The sequence below is a fragment of the Zea mays genome, chromosome 4 (assembly GCF_902167145.1).
Source record: "Zea mays cultivar B73 chromosome 4, Zm-B73-REFERENCE-NAM-5.0, whole genome shotgun sequence".
Taxonomy (NCBI): Eukaryota; Viridiplantae; Streptophyta; class Magnoliopsida; order Poales; family Poaceae; genus Zea; species Zea mays.
Genome location: NC_050099.1, coordinates 71,579,823 through 71,598,473, shown reverse-complemented (window position 1 = coordinate 71,598,473; position 18,651 = coordinate 71,579,823). Strand labels below are relative to the sequence as shown.

Genomic DNA, 18,651 nt, shown 5'->3' with positions numbered 1-18,651 from the left:
ACCCCTGCCTTCGGGAGGTGGAGCTCTCGGCCCGTCGGGCCACGGCGCCTTCCAGGAGATTTTTGAGCTCTCCCTGGATTCGCCGCCCCTCGGTGGTTGATGGCTCCGGCATCGCGCGGAGGAGCATTGCTGCTGCAGCCAGGTTCTGACCAACCCCACTGGATGCGGGTGGCGACCTGACCCTGACATCGTCGGCGATGCGGTGCTGGAAGCCCTAGGGTAGATGACGTATTTCTCCGGCCGGAGGTTAAGCTGCCCATGCCTGCCCGACGTCCCGGCGGATCGGCTCAGGCGTTCCTGCTCCCTCGTCGAGCCTGGCCTGCACCCCGCGGATTTGCTTGAGCTGTGGGTCATGGCCCCCAGCCTGGACGGGGACCACAGCTAGCTCCCATGGGATGTCAACGCAAGGCACCGGCCTAGGGAGATCACCGTCCTCCGGCATGCCGAGATGGTTGCCTTCGGAGGGACCCCCTAGATCGACGTGGAAACATTCGCGGCTTGGGCCGCAGCCCTCGTCGCCGAGGCTACGGCTACCGTCGGAACAGTCAGAAAGGCAGTAGTCGCATGCGGTCGTGAAGTCCCGCATGGCACTGGGGTTGCCAAGTCCGGAGAAATCCCAACAGAAGTTGGGCTCGTCGTCTTCCTCGGACCCAGAGGGCCCGTAGGTCGAGACGTCCGTCAGCCGGTCCCAAGGCGACCGCATACGACACCCCAGAGGGTTTGGACTCGCCTCTACGAGAGCGCCCGCCAAAGCGAAGCCGCTAGGCGGGTTGAGGCTGAATCCAAATGACGTGGGATGGGAATCGGTCGGTACCTCTTGGTCGACGGGCGGTGATGAAGTCACGTCGGGGACTGACTGCACCGTCGTCTCAGGTACGAGGGTGACACCCAGCAAGCCTTCCGCGAGCGTGCTGGCGTCGTCCGTTTGCTCGAGATTGATGTGTTGCGGGGAGACGGCGCTCGTCTTCGTCTCAAGCGCGAGGTCGATGCCCAGTGCGCCCCCCGTTGGGGTGCTGGCGCTATCGGCTCGCTCGACAGCCGACGAGGCGCTGCCTCTTGCTTGGCCTTGGTTGCCCCGTCTTCCCCTCCATCGGCGGGGAAGAGGGCGGGATGAGCTCGAAGGTTGTTCTTCCACCACGCGGGGAAGACGTCGTCGATTTCGCCGCCGGCGGGCGGGCTGTCGGCCGCCATTGCCGCTGTCGCCCGGCGGTGGAATGAGTATCATGTCGTAGCTGCCGTCGAGGGACATGAACTCAAGACTCCCGAAATGGAGCACCATCCCGGGTTGGAGAGGTTGCCGGAGACTGCCCATTTGGAGCTTGACGGGAAGCTGTTCGTCAACACGCAGCAGGCCCCTACCTGGCGCACCAACTGTCGGCGTTTCGAGACCGGGGGGTCCCTAAGCCGACGAGTGAATGTCGCCGCGTGCCCCAGCCCAGATGGGTCGATGCGAGGCCGAGCGCGAAGGGGGGAAGTGAGGTGGCCGGAGACAGGCGTGAGAGAGGTGGAAATCCCGCGGCCTTCGTGTTCGTCCCGCGCCCAGGTCGGGTGCGCTTGCAGTAGGGGGTTACAAGCGTCCACGCGGGAGAGGGAGCGAGCGGCTTCAAGCGAGCGCCTGTCTCGTCCTCGTCCCCGCGCGGCCAAACCTCCCTAAGAGGGCCCTGGTCCTTCCTTTTATAGGCGTAAGGAGAGGATCCAGGTGTACAATGGGGGGTATAGCAGAGTGCTACGTGTCTAGCGGAGGAGAGCTAGCGCCCTAAGTACATGCCGTCGTGGCAGCCGGAGAGATTTTGGCACCCAGTTGGTGTGATGTCGTGGCCGTCGGAGGAGTGCTGGAGCCTGGCGGAGGGACAGCTGTCGGAGCTGTTGAGTCCTTGCTGACGTCCTCTTGCTTCCGTAAGGGGGCTGAGAGCAGCCGTCGTCACAGAGTATGCGGGGCGCCATCATTGCCTTTCTGGCGGAGCGAGCCAGATGGGACGCCGGTCTTGTTCCCCGTGGCCCGAGTCAGCTCGGGGTTGGGTGATGATGGCGTCTCCTGTTGACGTGGCTGGTCTGCGCCCTAGGTTGGGTGATGTGGAAGCTCCTCCGAAGCCGAGGTCGAGTCTGTCTTCCGTGGCTGAGGTCGAGTCCGAGCCCCTGGTTCGGGCGAGGCGGAGACCGTCGGCTGAGGCCAGGGCGGAGTCCGAGCCCTGGGGTCGGGCGGAGCGGAGTTCGTCGTCTTCCGGGGCTGAGCCCAAGTCCGAGCCCTGGGTCGGGCGGAGCGGAGTTCGCCGTCTTCCGGGGCTTAGCCCGAGTCCGAGCCCTGGGTCGGGCGGAGCGGAGTTCGCCGTCTTCCTGGGCTTAGCCCGAGTCCGAGCCCTGGGTCGGGCGGAGCGGAGTTCGCCGTCTTCCGGGGCTTAGCCCGAGTCCGAGCCCTGGGTCGGGCGGAGAGGAGTTCGCCGTCTTCCGGGGCTTAGCCCGAGTCCGAGCCCTGGGTCGGGCGAAGCGGAGTTCGCCGTCTTCCGGGGCTTAGCCCGAGTCCGAGCCCTGGGTCGTGCGAAGCGGAGCTTCCTATGGTGCTTGCGGCCGGGCCTGACTGCCTATCAGCCTCACTCTGTCAAGTGGCACCGCAGTCGGAGCGGCGCAGGCGACGCTGTCTTTCTGTCAGGCCGGTCAGTGGAGCGGCGGAGTGACGGCGGTCACTTCGGCTCTGTCGGCTGGGGGGCGCGCGTCAGGATAAAGGTGTCAGACCACCTTTGCATTAAATGGTCCTGCAATTTGGTCGGTCGGTGCGGCGATTTGGTCAGGGTTGCTTCTTGGCGAAGACAGGGCCTCGGGCGAGCCGGAAATATGTTTGCCGCTGGAGGGGGGCCTCGGGCGAGACGGAGATCCTCCGGGGTCGGCTGCCCTTGTCCGAGGCTAGGCTCGGGCGAGGCGTGATCGAGTCCCTCGAATGGACTGATCCCTGACTTAATCGCACCCATCAGGCCTTTGCAGCTTTATGCTGATGGGGGTTACCAGCTGAGAATTAGGAGCCTTGAGGGTACCCCTAATTATGGTCCCCGACAGTTGTTAAACATAGGTTTCTTACTAGTGAGATAGATAATTTGTTTCTAATTTTAAAATGACCTTTTTAATAGAAATCATATTTAACAAGGTTCGTTATAGATGTTTAAGTATAGCCGTGTTAAATAGAAACTTAAAAGAATATGTAGACCATATGTTTCTTAATAAAAATAGAAGATAAATATATGTCCAATCAATAGATTATTTATATTTTCTTAATTAAAAGATAACAAGGGTCATTGCTTTTATAAACTAAAATGATAGTTTATACATAATTTCCTTTCTAATGAATTAGATCATTTGTTCCTACAATAGAATTAAAGATAATTAATAGATTAATTATCCTTTATCATAATTTATTAATCAAACCTACAGTTAATTTGTTTTTAACTAGATTTATGGCATGATTAATGATTTCATAGAATTTAGTCCACATTATATACGAATCACTTAGTTTTTCCTAAATGATAAAATAAAGTAATAAGAGTTTAAGTCCTTTTATAACTTAAAATGTTACTTTATATATTGACTTCGAATATAATATTATAGGCTATGTCTTTTCTAATGAAAATAAAAGATATTTATTTGTTCATTATCTTTTGCATGACAATCCACTTAAGGGCCTATAACCTAGCTTTTTATAAAATAGGTGTTTAATAATAATGATCTTTTTATATAAAACCTATTTAGAATTATATCTTAGTTTATCATAAGTGAATGTTTAACAATGAATTATAATACGTTCCATAATGCTTCTAAAATTAATAATGTATTTCATAACGCATTAACCTTAGATATATATAACATATATCTTTTCTAAAAAGGTTAAAAATGTTTAATACTGTTATAACGTGTTTTATCATCTTATAAACCCTTAATCTTAGACGTATCACATATAGCGTTTTATAAAAGATTAATTTGGTGAACCTAATATTTGTATGTTTTAATTAAGATATTTAAGCTCATGTCTTGTTTTATAAAGTATAGATCACACATTTTTGAAAAGAATACCTTTTTATTATAACTCGTGTGTGTAATGTTTTTGAAAAGCGAACGCTCTTTTTGTTATGCTTTCTTTTAGCTTTACGTATGGTGAATGTTGTATGTTATTGAGTGGTGTTTGTTCTTCTTGTTTGTTTGTGTGATATTCAATGGTTGATCTAGTAGTTAAGAATCAAGATCCATTCCTATCCGTGGAAGAACCTCAAGTTTTAAATAAGCAAGGCAAGTGGACTTCTCCCTCTGCATACTCTGTTTGATCCCAAACAATACATTTAATAAAGTTTATTCTTGGATATGTATGCATAATTTGATGGGTTACCTATTTAGATACACCTAACCTTTCCAACCTTACTCCTTGTTTAACCTAGGATTATGATCTAATCAAGTAGTTGTGCTATTGCTACAACTTAACTTTATGCAGTCACTGATGTTTATGATATTAATATTCCAAATGGTAAGTTTACATTATTGTTGTTAACCCAATGGTTAAACAAGATTATTGCATATTAATTGGAACATGGAGTGACCACCCGAGAAAACAGTGCTACCATGAGAACTATCATGGCTCTGGTCTTGGCTAAATAACTAGGGAAGTCTTATGTTGGGTGCTAGTCGTGGTTAACCGGAACGGGGGCATCTGGCAAGCGCTTATAGTTCCGTCTCAGGCAGATTGGATACGGGCATAGTTCCCAAAGCTTTACCCTATAGTCTAGACTATAAGTTGGTTACGATAGGTGTACCTTATGCAGTTGACCATTTCCAGCATTTGCGTAATGAGGACTCTAGGGAGAAGCCTCGTAGTGAGACCCTGGCCATTCACCTCAGAAGTGAATACGGGTCTAGCTAACCCGGGCTAGAAGGGAATCGCGACTCATGGGTAAAGATGCGCCACCTCTGCAGAGTGTAAAACTGATATATCGGTCGTGCTCAAGGTTATGAGCAGCCTGGACTCCTCACATGATAATTGAACTTGAAGATGGAAATAAATCGAGATCCGATGATCTGCCAATGGTTTGCTTAAGTGGTTTCACTTAAGTGTTGTTGATATACTCTTATACCTTTGTTTAATGGGAATACTTGGGATTCACACTTATTAGTAAGACAGGTGTTGTTAATAAAATGTTGACCAACTAAAATGCTTACTACTCAACCTTAGCCTCACCTTGTTTAACTTGCATTAGTTTTTCCCCACTTGCTGAGCCCCGACCATAAGTGAGCTCACCCTTGCTTAAATTTTGACCAGAAGTTTGCAGATGAAGTTATGATGCTGAGCTCCATGGATGCTAGTCTAGTGATACCCCCGGTCATCTTCCTGTGGATGGATGTCTATATTTCGCTGTACTTTGATGAATAAAGGTTAAGACATTATGTCTGCTCGAAGTGTAATATGTTAATATAATTGTTATTTACGCTTTTATGCATTGTCCTTTTGATATATTACACTTGTGACGTCAACATATGTGTGGAAATAGATCCTGGCACACATATGCTACGCACCCGGCTCTGTCCCTTGGAAACGGGTGTGACAATTATAGCGGAGCGCGCCCTGGAATTCCTGAGAGTGGCTGCTTGACATCTGTACGGTCCTGGTGCACCGGACACTGTTCGGTGGCACACCGGACAGTCCGGTGCGCCAATTTTCAGCACACTCAAGTTCTTGCTCCGTTTTTTGATCGAGTCCCTAACTTGATTTCTTTATTGGTTTGTGTTGAACCTTATGCACCTCTAATACATGAATTCTAGAGCAAATTAGTTAGTCCAAGTGTTTGTATTGACAATCAACCACCAAAATTAATTATAGGAAATGGTTAACCCTATTTCTCTTTCAGCACCGGACTGTCCGGTGCGCCCATGGATAGAAGGCAACCTAGGCCTTTCAAATGGAGCTCCAACGGCTCCTAGCTCCCTTGGGGCTATAAAAGGGACCCCTAGGCGCATGGAGCAGAAAACCAAGCACCCATTGAACATTCTACAACGCCGAGACGTTGCAAACACACATTTGGTTCATTGTGATAGAGATTCGAGCACTTCTTTGAGTTGTAACTCCGTTGTGCTATTTCGCGTGCTCGTTCTTTGTTTTGTGTGTGTGTTGTTGTTGTAACTCTCGTTCTTGTGTGTGTTTCTATCCCCCTTACTCCTGTGTTCATTTGAAATCATCTGCGTCAGGCGTGAGTGACTCTAAATTGTGGAGATTGCTCACAACGGGATATTTCTAAGATAAAGAGAACCGTGATATTCAAGTTGATCTCTGGATCACTTGAAAGGGGTTGAGTGCAACCCTCGTCCGTTGGGACGCCACAACGTGGAGTAGACAAGTATTCTACTTGACTGAATCACAGGATAAAAATCGTTGTGTCACTTATCTTTATTTTACTGTGATTGTCTCTCTACTCACTCCACTTACATTATTGCTCTAAGTTTAATACTCACTTAGTGAAGAGCAATTAAGCGAAGAAGTTTTACTCCTCATTCGAACTTGGCTCTTGTTTCCACTAATTCAATATTAGTCCAAGTTTGTTTTATTGAGTTGTTTTTTATAGAATCACCTATTCACCCCCTCTAGATGCTCTCACAAATCCACAAATCATGAGGCAACCGTGTTGAGCATGATGTAGGGGATCTAATATTGCCCTCTCCATCCAACGGTCGCCTAAGATCCTCAACAATGGTACGACAACTATACTCCTTGCCAAAACATAAAAAACAACTCTATAAAATAGTTCGAGGCACTCTAAGGCAAAACATATCCCCATTTTGATATACCCATCAATGGGGTCAGCAACACTACCGCAAGCATGCATGCGTAAGGTGACGATGCATTTTCGCTGGAGGGAGAAACCGTTGCAGTTGAGTGCACCAGTTCTAAGAAAGAAGTAGGCAGAATGCTCACCTAAGCTTTGCAAGATTTGAAAAAGAGACTCCTCTGTATGTGCTACATTTGATGAAATTAGAACGAAAGATAGAAACATGGGTTGTTGAAGTAGTCCTGCATCAACGGGTTGTGGCTTTACGACCCCAGTCAATGTAGCTCTGATGCTGCATCCTTCGTCTTCTCGTGCAAGACCCAAATACAGGCTTTATCACCGTATCTATTATAGTTTGATGCAACAAATCGACTATCTCATCTTTGGTCATGTCAACATCTGAGTTGCACGATCATGTCACAATAATGGTCCACTAGAATGAAACAAGTATGACATGATTGAGAAATTTATAAAGATACAGAAAAAACAGTTGAGGATTAAAAAATATAGAAAATATTTTTTTATAAATAAGCCTCTGCATAACAATTTAAAGAGTGAAATTTAGAAAGACACTTATAGGTATTTGGGATGGCTCCAGATTCTAGCTACTCCAGTATAAAGCTGTATTTTATAATATCAATTTAATTAGTTTTAAAAATATTTTTAATCTAAATAATAAACAAAATAACTTATATGTCTTCTAAAGACTCACTGCTTCAGTCCATGATTTTCTGGAGTAGAAACTATACCAAACAACGACACATCATTGGTCGAGGCTGATGTCGTGTTTTTGAGCCAGCGCGATAAAAAAAAGTCTGATAAACTGCCTCTAGACCGACGACGAAATACATAAACCTGTTTGGCATAATCCAATGGTCCATAGAGCTGTGCATGCCCGATGTAAAAAGTAGGCCGTGCTTTTTATGGGCCGAACGGCCCGTTGCCGACTATCTATAGTTCCGGCACAAGACACAGCCACCCAAAACGAGGAATGATAATATTGGTGGCCGACAAGTGGGGGCCGTGCACTCTCTCCTACGACTCCCACTTCCTGTCTTCCTCTACCAGCCTAGGGCCACCCAAAAGGAGGAATGATAATATTGGTGGCCGACAAGTGGGGGCCGTGCACTCTCTCCTACGACTCCCACTTCCTCTACCAGCCTAGGGCCTAGGCTACCACCCCAGTGCGAAGGAAGTCAGAGCTCTCCGCCTCCGCCGGCGGGGCTCGATACTGATGGGTGTCTTCGGGACCTCGCGTCCTGCCTCCGTCACCCTCTGCGCCTTCCTCACATTCCTCAACCTCTTCGCCTTCCTTCTCGCCGTCGGCGCCGAGCGCCGCCGCAGCACCGTACGCGGCCCCTATCTCTCCCTTCGCTCCGCTCCCTCTGCATCCCTTCCGCGCTTACGCCACTAGCGTCGCTGAGATCTTCGTGCTCGATGGCTGGATGCAGGGGAAGGTGGTGCCGGACGAGTACGACGAGCGGTCCTACTGCCTCTACGACACCGACGCCTCCACAGTCTACGGCGTTTCCGCTTTCTTCGTGCTGCTGCTCCAGCAGGCCATTGTCACCGCCGCCACGCGTTGCCTTTGCTTCGGCCCCGTGCTCTCCTCCCGCGGCTGCGCCGTCACCGCATTCGTCCTCTCCTGGTGCGTGTCTTAAACCCTAGACCCGCACCTAACCCCCGCATACTTTCCTTCTTCCTTCTTTCTCTGATCTGTATGTAGCGTCATGGGCTGATGATACATGCCTAGGCCTGTATTGGTCCGTAGATTTGGTTCATTTTCGGTACATTTTTTTCTCGGTTTGGTAGTAGGCACATACGCTTGAGGTTGAGGATTGCAAATCTGAATCTCTTTGTGAAGTAGTCTCCATGGTGGCCTTTTGTCAGCTTCATTTGGAGGCAGATAGGTTTTTTATGAAATTTGAAGATGTGGGGGCTAAGAGGTTTAGTCGTTTTCAGTAGTACTAGTTGCTATTGCTTCGCTAACTGACAAACTGTTGTGTTCTATGCATAATTCAGACACAACTTATTTATGTTATCAGGCCTTCTTAGCGAAAAAATAGAATCCACTGCTTATGGGGGTGTATGTTAGGGATTATAATCTGCCCCGATTAACACTTAGTTCAAAATTTGTTGGATTATATAATCTGGGCAGATTATAATCCCAAACAAACACCCCCTATATTTAGTATGCTATAATAGCAGTAATGCACTTATTGATGAATGTATTAGCCACATAGGCTTGCAGTTGTTTACCAGTTTCACCTCCGTTAGTGCAAGAGCAGCACAAGCGATTTCTCCATAATTATTTGAGGATACTGTAAATATAGTTTTCAAATGCTGCTATGACTTAATACATTAACGAAATTATATTACTTGAATTCATTCTATGCATAAATCAAACTCATTTGGTTGAATTATATGGTCCTGTAACAGCTTATTATGTGTCCAAATGGTGAATGGCAGTAAGGCTATTATGGATGGATGGATTAGCAACATAGCCTGGTAGTTGTTTACCAGTTTTCTCTGTTCTATTACTGCAAGAACAGTGGAAGGGCTATGTAGCCCTCACAATCACAAGTGTAGAGCATTTTCTACACAATCATTTGATAATACTGTAAATGTAGTTCCAAAATGCTTTGATGGCTTATACGTTAATAATGGCAACACGGTGTTGTATTCTTTGAATTGGTTCCATGGACAAGTGGCACTCTGCTGGTTGAATTGTATGGATCTGTATTCTTCAGGTCATTGTGTCCTAATAGTGAATGTCTTATATATCATACCAATTCACATTGATAAGAAAAGAATAACGTCAATTGGTCTAACATTATGAAAACAGTTTTTTTTCTGGGGTAACACATTCCACTAGATTGTTCGGTGGCTGATGGTGCATCCGATTTTATCTCTGCTTTAGCTTTGGACTGCATATTTTCCTCATTTTCTAAGATATTTTTGCCCTAACCGATTGCTTTTGTTAGTTAATTAACACACCTGGTATCAACATGTTAATGGGTACCTTTGATTGCTCTAGGACAGTTGTGGAAATCAGTCGGTGGACATTATCCTCTTTTTCCATGCATTGGCTACTGGATACAATTTATTGCTCTTCGGCACACATTTGCTCCAGAATACTAAATTGTGTCCGCAGAATTTTTCCCACAAAACATGCCTTCTTCCTAGATCCTGGTTGAAAAATCTATGTTACTTTTTTTTTTGAAAATTGGGCACCTCATGGTACCTGGGTGGTTTTATTGATAACTTGGCGAAATTTTCATCATCACATTGGTGCTGTTTTCTGAGATCGAAAACTGCTAATCCGGAAATAACTTCGCCCTTCCGTTTTCGCCACTTGTTCGCAGGGCAACGTTTCTCATCGCAGAAGCCTGCCTCATAGGAGGATCGGTGAGGAACGCAAAGCACACCAAGTATCTAGGCTACTACACGAAGCACGACCTGGTGTCGTGCGCCACCCTCCGCAAGGGAGTCTTTGCGGCCGCCGCTGCGATGATGCTCGTCAACCTCTTGGCGTCCCTTGTGTGCTGCTGGAGCTACTCGAAAGCCGCGACGGGCGGGTTCATGAAGCACCAGAATGAGGTCGGCGTGGGCATGACGGATTACGGCCTTGACAGGGGCGTTTCTGGGCCCTGAGTGAGTTGGGTGGAACCTTGTTGGCGTCTGTGCTGCAGTAGGCGTCTCACCTGTGGTGTAATATTATGGTCGAAATGTATGTGAGTGAAGTTCCGTTCTTTCTCTACGGTCGGTGCGAATGGTATACCAGAACTGTGCTCTGGAATGTGCTAGTCAGTGATGATGTTGTATGGTTCGTGATTTTATATCTGTGAAAAAATGTGGAAGCATTAGCTGTATTTGCTGCTGTGCTGTGCACGACACCGGCACGGCTTCCTGTTCCTGCTCACGGTGGTTGTTGTAAAGCAGCAGAAATATCAGAAAGCGGGACTTCAATGTTCTTCGCTGTCATTAAATCATGCAAGGTACTGTACTGATTTTGCACTAAAATGGCATCTGTTGCGCATGCGAGGTCCGGCTACCTCTTAATTCGCCGCCTAGTACTGCTTCTGTCCGGAGCATGTGTATACCGAGGGAAAAATTTACCGCACATAGTGATAGTTACGTTGACATAGCACAAAAGAAGTACTTGCGGTATTAAGAAAAAACTCGTGTGTCTTTTATTAGCTGATGCCCTCTATATAAGACCCATTACAACGTTGGTGATAATGTGCTCTAAATTTTACACTATAAAAATTTAAGAATTGGATCAAATCAGGATCTCACTCTATTTTTATTGTTTTTAAACTAAAAATAATTAAGGGCTTAAATAAATTGTGAATAAATATTTTAATCGTAATCCGTTACCACCCCTACCTCTCACCCGGCGTCCAACAAAGCATGAACCATGACACCCTGCATGAAGGGTAGAGGGGCTCCTCCCCTCTCGCACGCAGGAGCTCTAATCTCCTCTTTCGTTAATCACCATGTTTATATGCAAAAATAATATATTTAAATTTTTTACTTGATAATATTTTGTATTACGGTACTATAAATATTGTATAATTTTTAAAACTCTAAAAGCTAATGTAAAAAAGTCAAATAACTGGGTTATAGTATATAGGAGAAGCCGAATAGGGGGAATGGTTGGAGAGTAGAAGGATAACAATGTGTATTACATATACACAATGGCATATATTATTGAGTCATTTGAGTTTGTTCAATGCACACTTGATGCTTATTATTTTTTTGATAACAAATGAGTTGTTCAATCTTTGCAAAAGAGATAACAAGATATTGTTAATGCAATGTGATTGGCAAAGAAAAGAATGCAACAAGTGAGGTCTAATGGGTGGGAAGGTTTCTTAAAAAAGGTTACATCATTTTGCATCAAACATTCCATTGATGTTCCTCCCATGGATGGTAAATACGAGCCTCAAAGGATATATCCTCGATTTTACCCAGAGCAAACAATTCTTGGTTACTATAGAAGAGAAGTGTACATTAGTGTTATTGATAGAATTCATCAAGAACTTGAGAATCGGTTTGATGAGGTTAGTATGGAGTTGCTTTGTTGTATGTCAACACTTAATCCTTCCAATGCATTTGCCTCTTTTAATGCTAAAAATAATCAAGCTTGCCACTTTTTATCCCAAAGACTTCGAAAGTGTTGATTTCATGAGACTTGAGCTCCAACTTCAGAATTATATTGATGATGTGAGAGAGGATGGTGGATTTGAAGGCTTGGATAACCTTAATGGCCTCTCTATTAAGATGGTTGAGATGAATAAATGTGATCTATATGGTTTGGTGTTCATGCTTCTTAAATTGGTATTGAACAATGGGTCTAGAAAGAGTATTCTCTGCAATAACCATTGTGAAGAATCATTTGAGGAATCATATGTGCAGTATTGAATTATACATGATATTACATGTCAATTTTTTGTCCTCGACACCCTAAATTCAAATCTTGGGTCTGCCATTGACCGCGGACTACTGCCAATCGGCCGACCAGGCTCTACTATAGGCGACAGTCGGGGTGCAGCCGCGCGAGGCAGGGATGGAGATTGGAGGTGCGTTGCAGGCGGGCGTGATCCTGGAGGCGCGACAACGACAATGTTTGTGCAGGCGTGGTGAACAGGAGAAGGTAGGGGTTGAGGGATTTTGTGCTGGGAATGAGGGGCATTCTTTTTTGCTCAAATTTAGGGTTGTCATTGGCCTACCTTGACTACCCATTGGTCCTGCCCATGCCCCCACTGTAGCTATTCTTATCAGGACAAGAATGTGCTGATTATGCATCAAGTCTTCTTCTATTTAAATGGTCATCATGTGCGCCATGGTTCAAGATCGGGTTCTTATTAGTATGATACACTCCTATGTGAGAATATATAAAATGGAACAACAGATTTTGGATCAGACATTTCATCCAAGTCATATACAATTTTTAGTTCAAATTTCAGATTGACACAAGTAGAGTACAAGTTAGGAAACCCATTTTCAAGGGAAGTTACACTGTGATGTTTGGAATTTAGATTGGGCGACGTGGAGGCTTTGTTTGAAGACACCCCACCACACACAAAAGGCTACAAGCTAGATACCCTCAATGCAAGGATGAAGTATTGTCACGAGCGGATCGACGTTAGGCTAAGTTTATTGGTTTAGTGAACTTTTTACCTTATTTACTATAGTTACAAAGGTTTATTTGTTAACATCACTTCATTTAGGCCCCCACTTACATTTGGGCTCCCTCTCAATATTTGGGCTAGATCTGCCCCTGATTATTGTCTGTTTGGGATTTTCAGATGAGTAACTACCTTAGCATATTCAGTGGTCACATACAACTAGCAATAGTGCTCAAAGATCCTAGGTCACCAGCTAATAGCGAGACCTACATCGATCGGCAGGTGGTTGGGGGGTCCGTCCTTTTGACAAACCTACGAAAGTACTGATGATAGTGTAATTATTTGCTTTCCGATTGGTCGAGATCTAACATGTGAATGTGGGTACTGTTCATAGCCTTGCCTTTGTATTTACCATCCTTGCTGAGTATTTGGTGTCCTACCCTATCTGAAAAACTAGACAAAAGATAACAGTAAGAAGTTGATGTAGCTTCAAATCATAACCTCTCCTCTTTCTTCAGCCTATTGGTTTGACTTTAATCTGTACCAGTTTCTACCGTTTGTACAATATTTTGTCTATAGATTGCAGGTGTAGCAGTTGGAACAACTGACTTTAATCTGAATCGAACAACCTAACATGTCGCATGAGTAAAAGCATGTGTATGGGTATGGATTGGAGAATTATTATAGGGTGTGCAACATTGGCATGTGCATTTAAACCATTGACCGTGATATGTGTGCTGATAATGGAATGGATGAGATGTTTCGGGCTTGAATCGGCGGTGACTGACGGTGCGCAATTCGGTCTCGTCGATAGGTATCCACCGCACGACCGAAAGGCGGCCAAGGAGGAGGACGGCGTGCAGTGGAACAGGGTCCGTGCGCCGCCGCTGGCCACGCCGGCGCACGACCTGCACGCGTCGGACTGCCTGGAGGAGCTGCACCCGGGCGACCATTTCGAGATCCAGTGGCGCAAGAACAAGGACTTCCCTTATGGTATGTGTGTGTATTTGCTCCACTCAGATCATCGACAAGATCCGGTTCGCTATCTTAGTGAATGCTACAGTCGTCTGCTACATGTAGAGTATTCCTGTGCGTCCTCTACGTCGCCTTCGACTTTTCCCGCGTGTCCTCGGACGTGCTCGAACCTGTAGGCCTTGGGGCATCCGCGCCGACGTGCCCGAAGCTGCTGGCCTAGAGCCTCCGCGGCCCCCACCGGCGAGATGGCACGACCGTCCACCGCAGCACCCGCACACGCCGCCCAAGATCCGGCCTCCACTTTGGATCTGCCCTGCTCAACAGCCTTGTCGTCAAGCTCCACCATAGGAGAATGGCAAGGTATAGAGGGACATGGTCGGTGGTTCACCGGAGGAAGCAAGGTCGCCGCCGCCGCTCCTCTCCGTCGTCCGTGGTTCGCCCGCTACAACAGGTGAGTCATTGCGCGGCCGCGCGTAGGTGGTAGCGTCAGCGGTGCACATCTACTACAGTGCAACAGCTCCAACGAAGCTTGCTTGCTGCCGGCGGATGCATGCCGTCGCTGGACTATATACTTATATTTAAGGGTTTCTTACATTGGTCCCCTTAGTTTCACCACAGTATTTGTTGCTACCCTTAGTTTTTGTCCTTACTCAGTTTTACCCGATTCTCGTTCTCGTTGCTCACAAATACGCCTGGACGCCGTCTCCATCCACTTTCACGTGTCTTACAGGTCGGGCCCACTGCAAAAATTCTCCACTCCACTCACAGCAACTCGGCCGACGCCTAGGAACCGCACCCGCGCCCTCAACCGGTCGCTGCCCAGGAACCACGCCCGGCCGCCGCCCACCCACCATGCCCGCCACGCCATTGGTAGGAGCTGCCACGCCCGCCGCGGGAGGGAGCAAGCGCCTGGCCAGAGCTGGGCGGCGAATCTCCCCGTTGGAAGCTCAGAGCTGGGTGGCGAATCTCGAGTTCGAGGTCCTCGTGGCGGATCTGGAGCCACCATGCCAAGCTCGAGTCCGAGGTCCTCGCATCGGGACCTGCTGCTCCGTCCCCGCGCTCTGTGCCTCCATTCCGCACATCCGGCCGCCCCGCTGGGAGGGAAGAAGATGCCCCGCCGGGAGGGACCCACTGCTTCGTGGGGGCGGCCCGCCGGAAAGGAGGAAGACGCCGCCTGCCTCCAGCCTCTCGAGTTGGTCCGCGCCCCGCGCTTGCCTCCAGTCCGCGGATCCGGCCGCCCCGCCGGGAGGGACCCACCGGGAAGGAGGAAGACGCCGCCGGGAGGGACCCGCTGCTCCGTGCCTCCAGCCTCTCGAGTTGGTCCGCGCCCCACGCTTCGTGCCTCCAGGTTAGGGTTTAGGGTTCAGCCGCCTGCAGTCCTCCAAGGGTTTAGGGTTCGGCCGCCTGCAGTCCTCCAGTTGGTCCTGCGCTCTCCTGCACCGCACATCCTCGGCGGCGGCCTGCTTCGTCGACGGCGCGATGTAAGTCACCTTCTCCTCATGGTAGCCTGGCGATCTTCTCCAGTGCTGTTGTTCATGCTTTTAGCAGATGATTGGAGCAAAAGATAACTTCTTGGATTAGTTCATGCACATCTTAGATTAATTCATGCACATCTCAGGCTCTTAGCAGTTGATTGCTTAAAATTTGGAAACTAAAATTTGCAAACTGAAGCAAAGGTACTAGCTATTTGCTTGATTACCATTTTTTTCTTTATCAATTGTGTTTGTGTTTAGTAGCATGGATTCACGCATGTCGCAGGCGAGCGGCTCCTCCGATGGAGGACAAGGATGGCCCAGGTATGGTCCGGTATCGCTCATTCGGTGCCCCAAATGCGAAAGGTCGGAGTCACTTGTTAGACTCAGATCGAAAAGGTGGGAGAATGGGAATTTTGGTGGAGAGTTCGTGAAGTGTGAAAGCAAGCCACAACAAGATAAGGTATGTCCTTATTTGCCCATTACGGTTGATTTCATTTCTGTGCTTACTGCTGAATTGTGAAACTTTATTTGGATTGTTTAGGTTCTTAAAATATGCAATTTTTTCATGTGGATGGACGATTATGTGAAGATGCTTGAAGGGGCAGGGTTGGTGGGTGGCTCAGGAGAGATGATGGTGTCTAATATGTGGGACGAATGAGCGGCAAATAGGGCAGATGTGACTACGAATTGGAACAAATTTGCTGTCAAATTGAAGAAGGTGAATGACAATATGGTCGAGTTGAAGAAGATGTTTAGAGCTTTTTGTGCTTGTATGATTATTATTGTCTTGCTATTTTTTGTGATAAACTATAATTGTAAGTGCTAAATTATGCTATTGACGGTGAACTTGTGTTGAGTATTTATGATGGTGAACCTGTGATGAACATTTGTGTCATGTTTTTAGTGTGAATTCTGGTGTGAGATAAAATTATGTGAATTCTGGTGTGAAATTATGTGAATTCTGGTGTCATGAGAAATTGCAAAAAAAATGACGTGTTCTGATTTTATAACTATCCCAACATCCTTGGAAAGGTGCTGAAAGAATGATCCGAGAGGAGGGCAGAACATGAGAAACCTTTCAATATAAACTTTGGCTGATCTGAATTAATCAGAAAGACAGAAGATGCGAACCAACCTGTGCGACTCGATCGAAGACACAGGAAATACCAAACACCATTTGAACTTCTTGTATATTACAAGGTGCAGACCTGGTGGTGTCAATTAGGTCCATCTGCAGCGTCTAGCTTTTCCACTGTGATTTCCAGTGCTAGTTCTCCACGTTGCTCTGCACTGGAGTTCTGGACCCAACATGTTAATTCTGGTGTGAAATTATGTGAATTCTGGTGTCATGAGAAATTGCAAAAAAAATGACGTGTTCTGATTCTGTACTAAAAAAAAATTCACAAACAACCCGCAGGCAAGAATTGAACATGAGACCTACCTTGCGGTAAAAAGTGAATACCATTGAACTATGTCAGCTAGCTTGTAAAAGTACAAGACAATAGGCTATTTGTATGTACCCAGTTTGATCAAAATAAGAAACTAGACTATTTGTATGTACCCAGTTTGGTCAAAAAATGGTGAAACTTGGCGTGGAGTAATGTTTTGGCCTTATTTGCTTAAGGTAAAAAATTCAGAGAATTATGCAAAAGTTTGAATATAGGTGCTTCACAAACGGACACATCTCTCACTAAGTTTCGTGACATTGAACTACAACTACACGGTTTGAGCTACATTTCTTAGTTTTGTTTGTTTTCTTCCTTGAAATTTGTACTATTTGTTCATCTAGCCTATACAAACTTAATTCATGCATAGATGTCCCCTTTTTGAACTATTTACTATTTTCTGTGGGTTAAATGCCTTCCCTAGGCAAAAATAAATAAATAGCAAATTTTGTCAAAAAATGGTGAAACTTGGCATGGAGTAATGTTTTGGTCTTATTTTCTAAAGGTAAAAAATTCAAAGGATTATGCAAAAGGGTTTTGGTCTTATGCAAAAAAAGTGTGAATATAAGATTAATGGGACAAAATGCCAAAAAAAGGACCCAAGAAGCATCAAACCCAGCACTTCGTACACCTCTCAACTAACACAAACCACTGCGCCATATGTATGTCTCATTATTCTGACAAAGAAATGTATAGGTGAACAAGTCTGCACCGAGCACAAGTCTGCAACGAACACAAGTCTGCACATCGAAGGAGCAAGTAGAGGTGAACATTCAGTTCAGCACATTCAATTATTTCAGCACATTCAGTTCAAACATTCAGTTAGGTGAACATTCAGTTCAGCACATTCAGTTCAAACATTCAGCACATTCAGTTACAAGTCTGCAGATAGGTGCACAGTCAGTTCAAACATTCAGTTATTTGAGCAGATAGGTGCACAATTTGCAAATTTAATGACAGTACCAAATTCAGCTACCGGTGTTGTTTATTGACAGTACCAAATTCAGCTAAATCTCAGCTACAAGTCCGCAACGAGCCTTTTCTTTATTTTTGCCTTCTTCATAACCTTGGTCGTTGTATTAGTCGTTGGACTGTCTTCAGTTGTACGCGCAACCTCTTTTCCTCTCTTCCTTTTCTTTTCCCTACACAAAATAAAATAGTAAATAATCATGTGAATTTTAGAAACTTGAAAAAATAAAGTATATTTTATTAGACGAATATAACCTTGACGAGGCAGCAATGGAGGGCAACACCAAAGCAAGGTCGGAGGGCTCTACCATAGCAAGACCAACAGAGGAGGGACGACAGAAGCAGCAGAGGAGGGCACGATAGAAGCAACAGAGGAAGTCACAACAGAGGCAGCAGAGGAAGGCACGACAGAGGAGGGTACCATAGAGCCAACAGAAAAAGGCACGACAGAGGAGGGTACCACAGAGCCAACAGAGGAAGGCACGACAGAGGAGGGTACTTGTGGCTCTAGTGGTTGTAGTGACTGATCCAGTGGCACTTGTGGCTCTAGTGGCACTTGTGGCTCTAGTGATTGATCATCTCCAAAAGTTGTATCTAGTGCCAATTGTGTCTCTAGTGGCTGATCCTCTCCAAAAGCTGGATCTACTGCATTCTTGCAGTTTCTCGCAATATGTCCTAATCCTCCACACCTTTTGCATTTTTTCTTCCTTGGTCCAAGTCCACTACCCTTGGCACTTGACCTTATTCTTGTTTTTCTTGGTCGTCCTGGTGCTCTAGTCTGGACTGGAGGGTTGAGAACGAAACCAGGATTCACGACCTCCCACTGATGCTTTGCCTCTATGGAAGGCACATTCTCAGCATA

General features: G+C 46.3%; 2 protein-coding genes across 2 annotated transcripts; both read left to right on the top strand.

The window, feature by feature from the left end:
- Positions 1 to 7,914: 7,914 nt before the first annotated feature.
- On the top strand, positions 7,915 to 10,657 carry LOC100282273 (fiber protein Fb34). The gene is given in 3 exon segments (NM_001155185.1): positions 7,915 to 8,139; positions 8,243 to 8,439; positions 10,157 to 10,657. Coding segments are annotated over 3 exon segments (600 nt in total). The 5' UTR covers positions 7,915 to 8,025; the 3' UTR covers positions 10,446 to 10,657.
- Positions 10,658 to 14,904: 4,247 nt separating this feature from the next.
- Positions 14,905 to 15,806, top strand: LOC100384142 (uncharacterized). Its single transcript, XM_020551889.2, has 2 exons — positions 14,905 to 15,438; positions 15,600 to 15,806. Exons 1-2 carry the CDS (start codon positions 14,905 to 14,907, stop codon positions 15,804 to 15,806), a joined length of 741 nt encoding a protein of 246 aa, XP_020407478.1.
- Positions 15,807 to 18,651: the final 2,845 nt, after the last annotated feature.

What these genes read in the sequence shown, in the direction of transcription:
- LOC100384142 (XM_020551889.2), top strand. Translation starts at nt 14,905, where the DNA reads ATGCCAAGCTCGAGTCCGAGGTCCTCGCATCGGGACCTGCTGCTCCGT. An exon ending in CTCCAGTGCTGTTGTTCATG is followed by an intron (nt 15,439 to 15,599) that starts CTTTTAGCAGAT and finishes TTGCTTGATTAC; the next exon opens with CATTTTTTTCTTTATCAATT.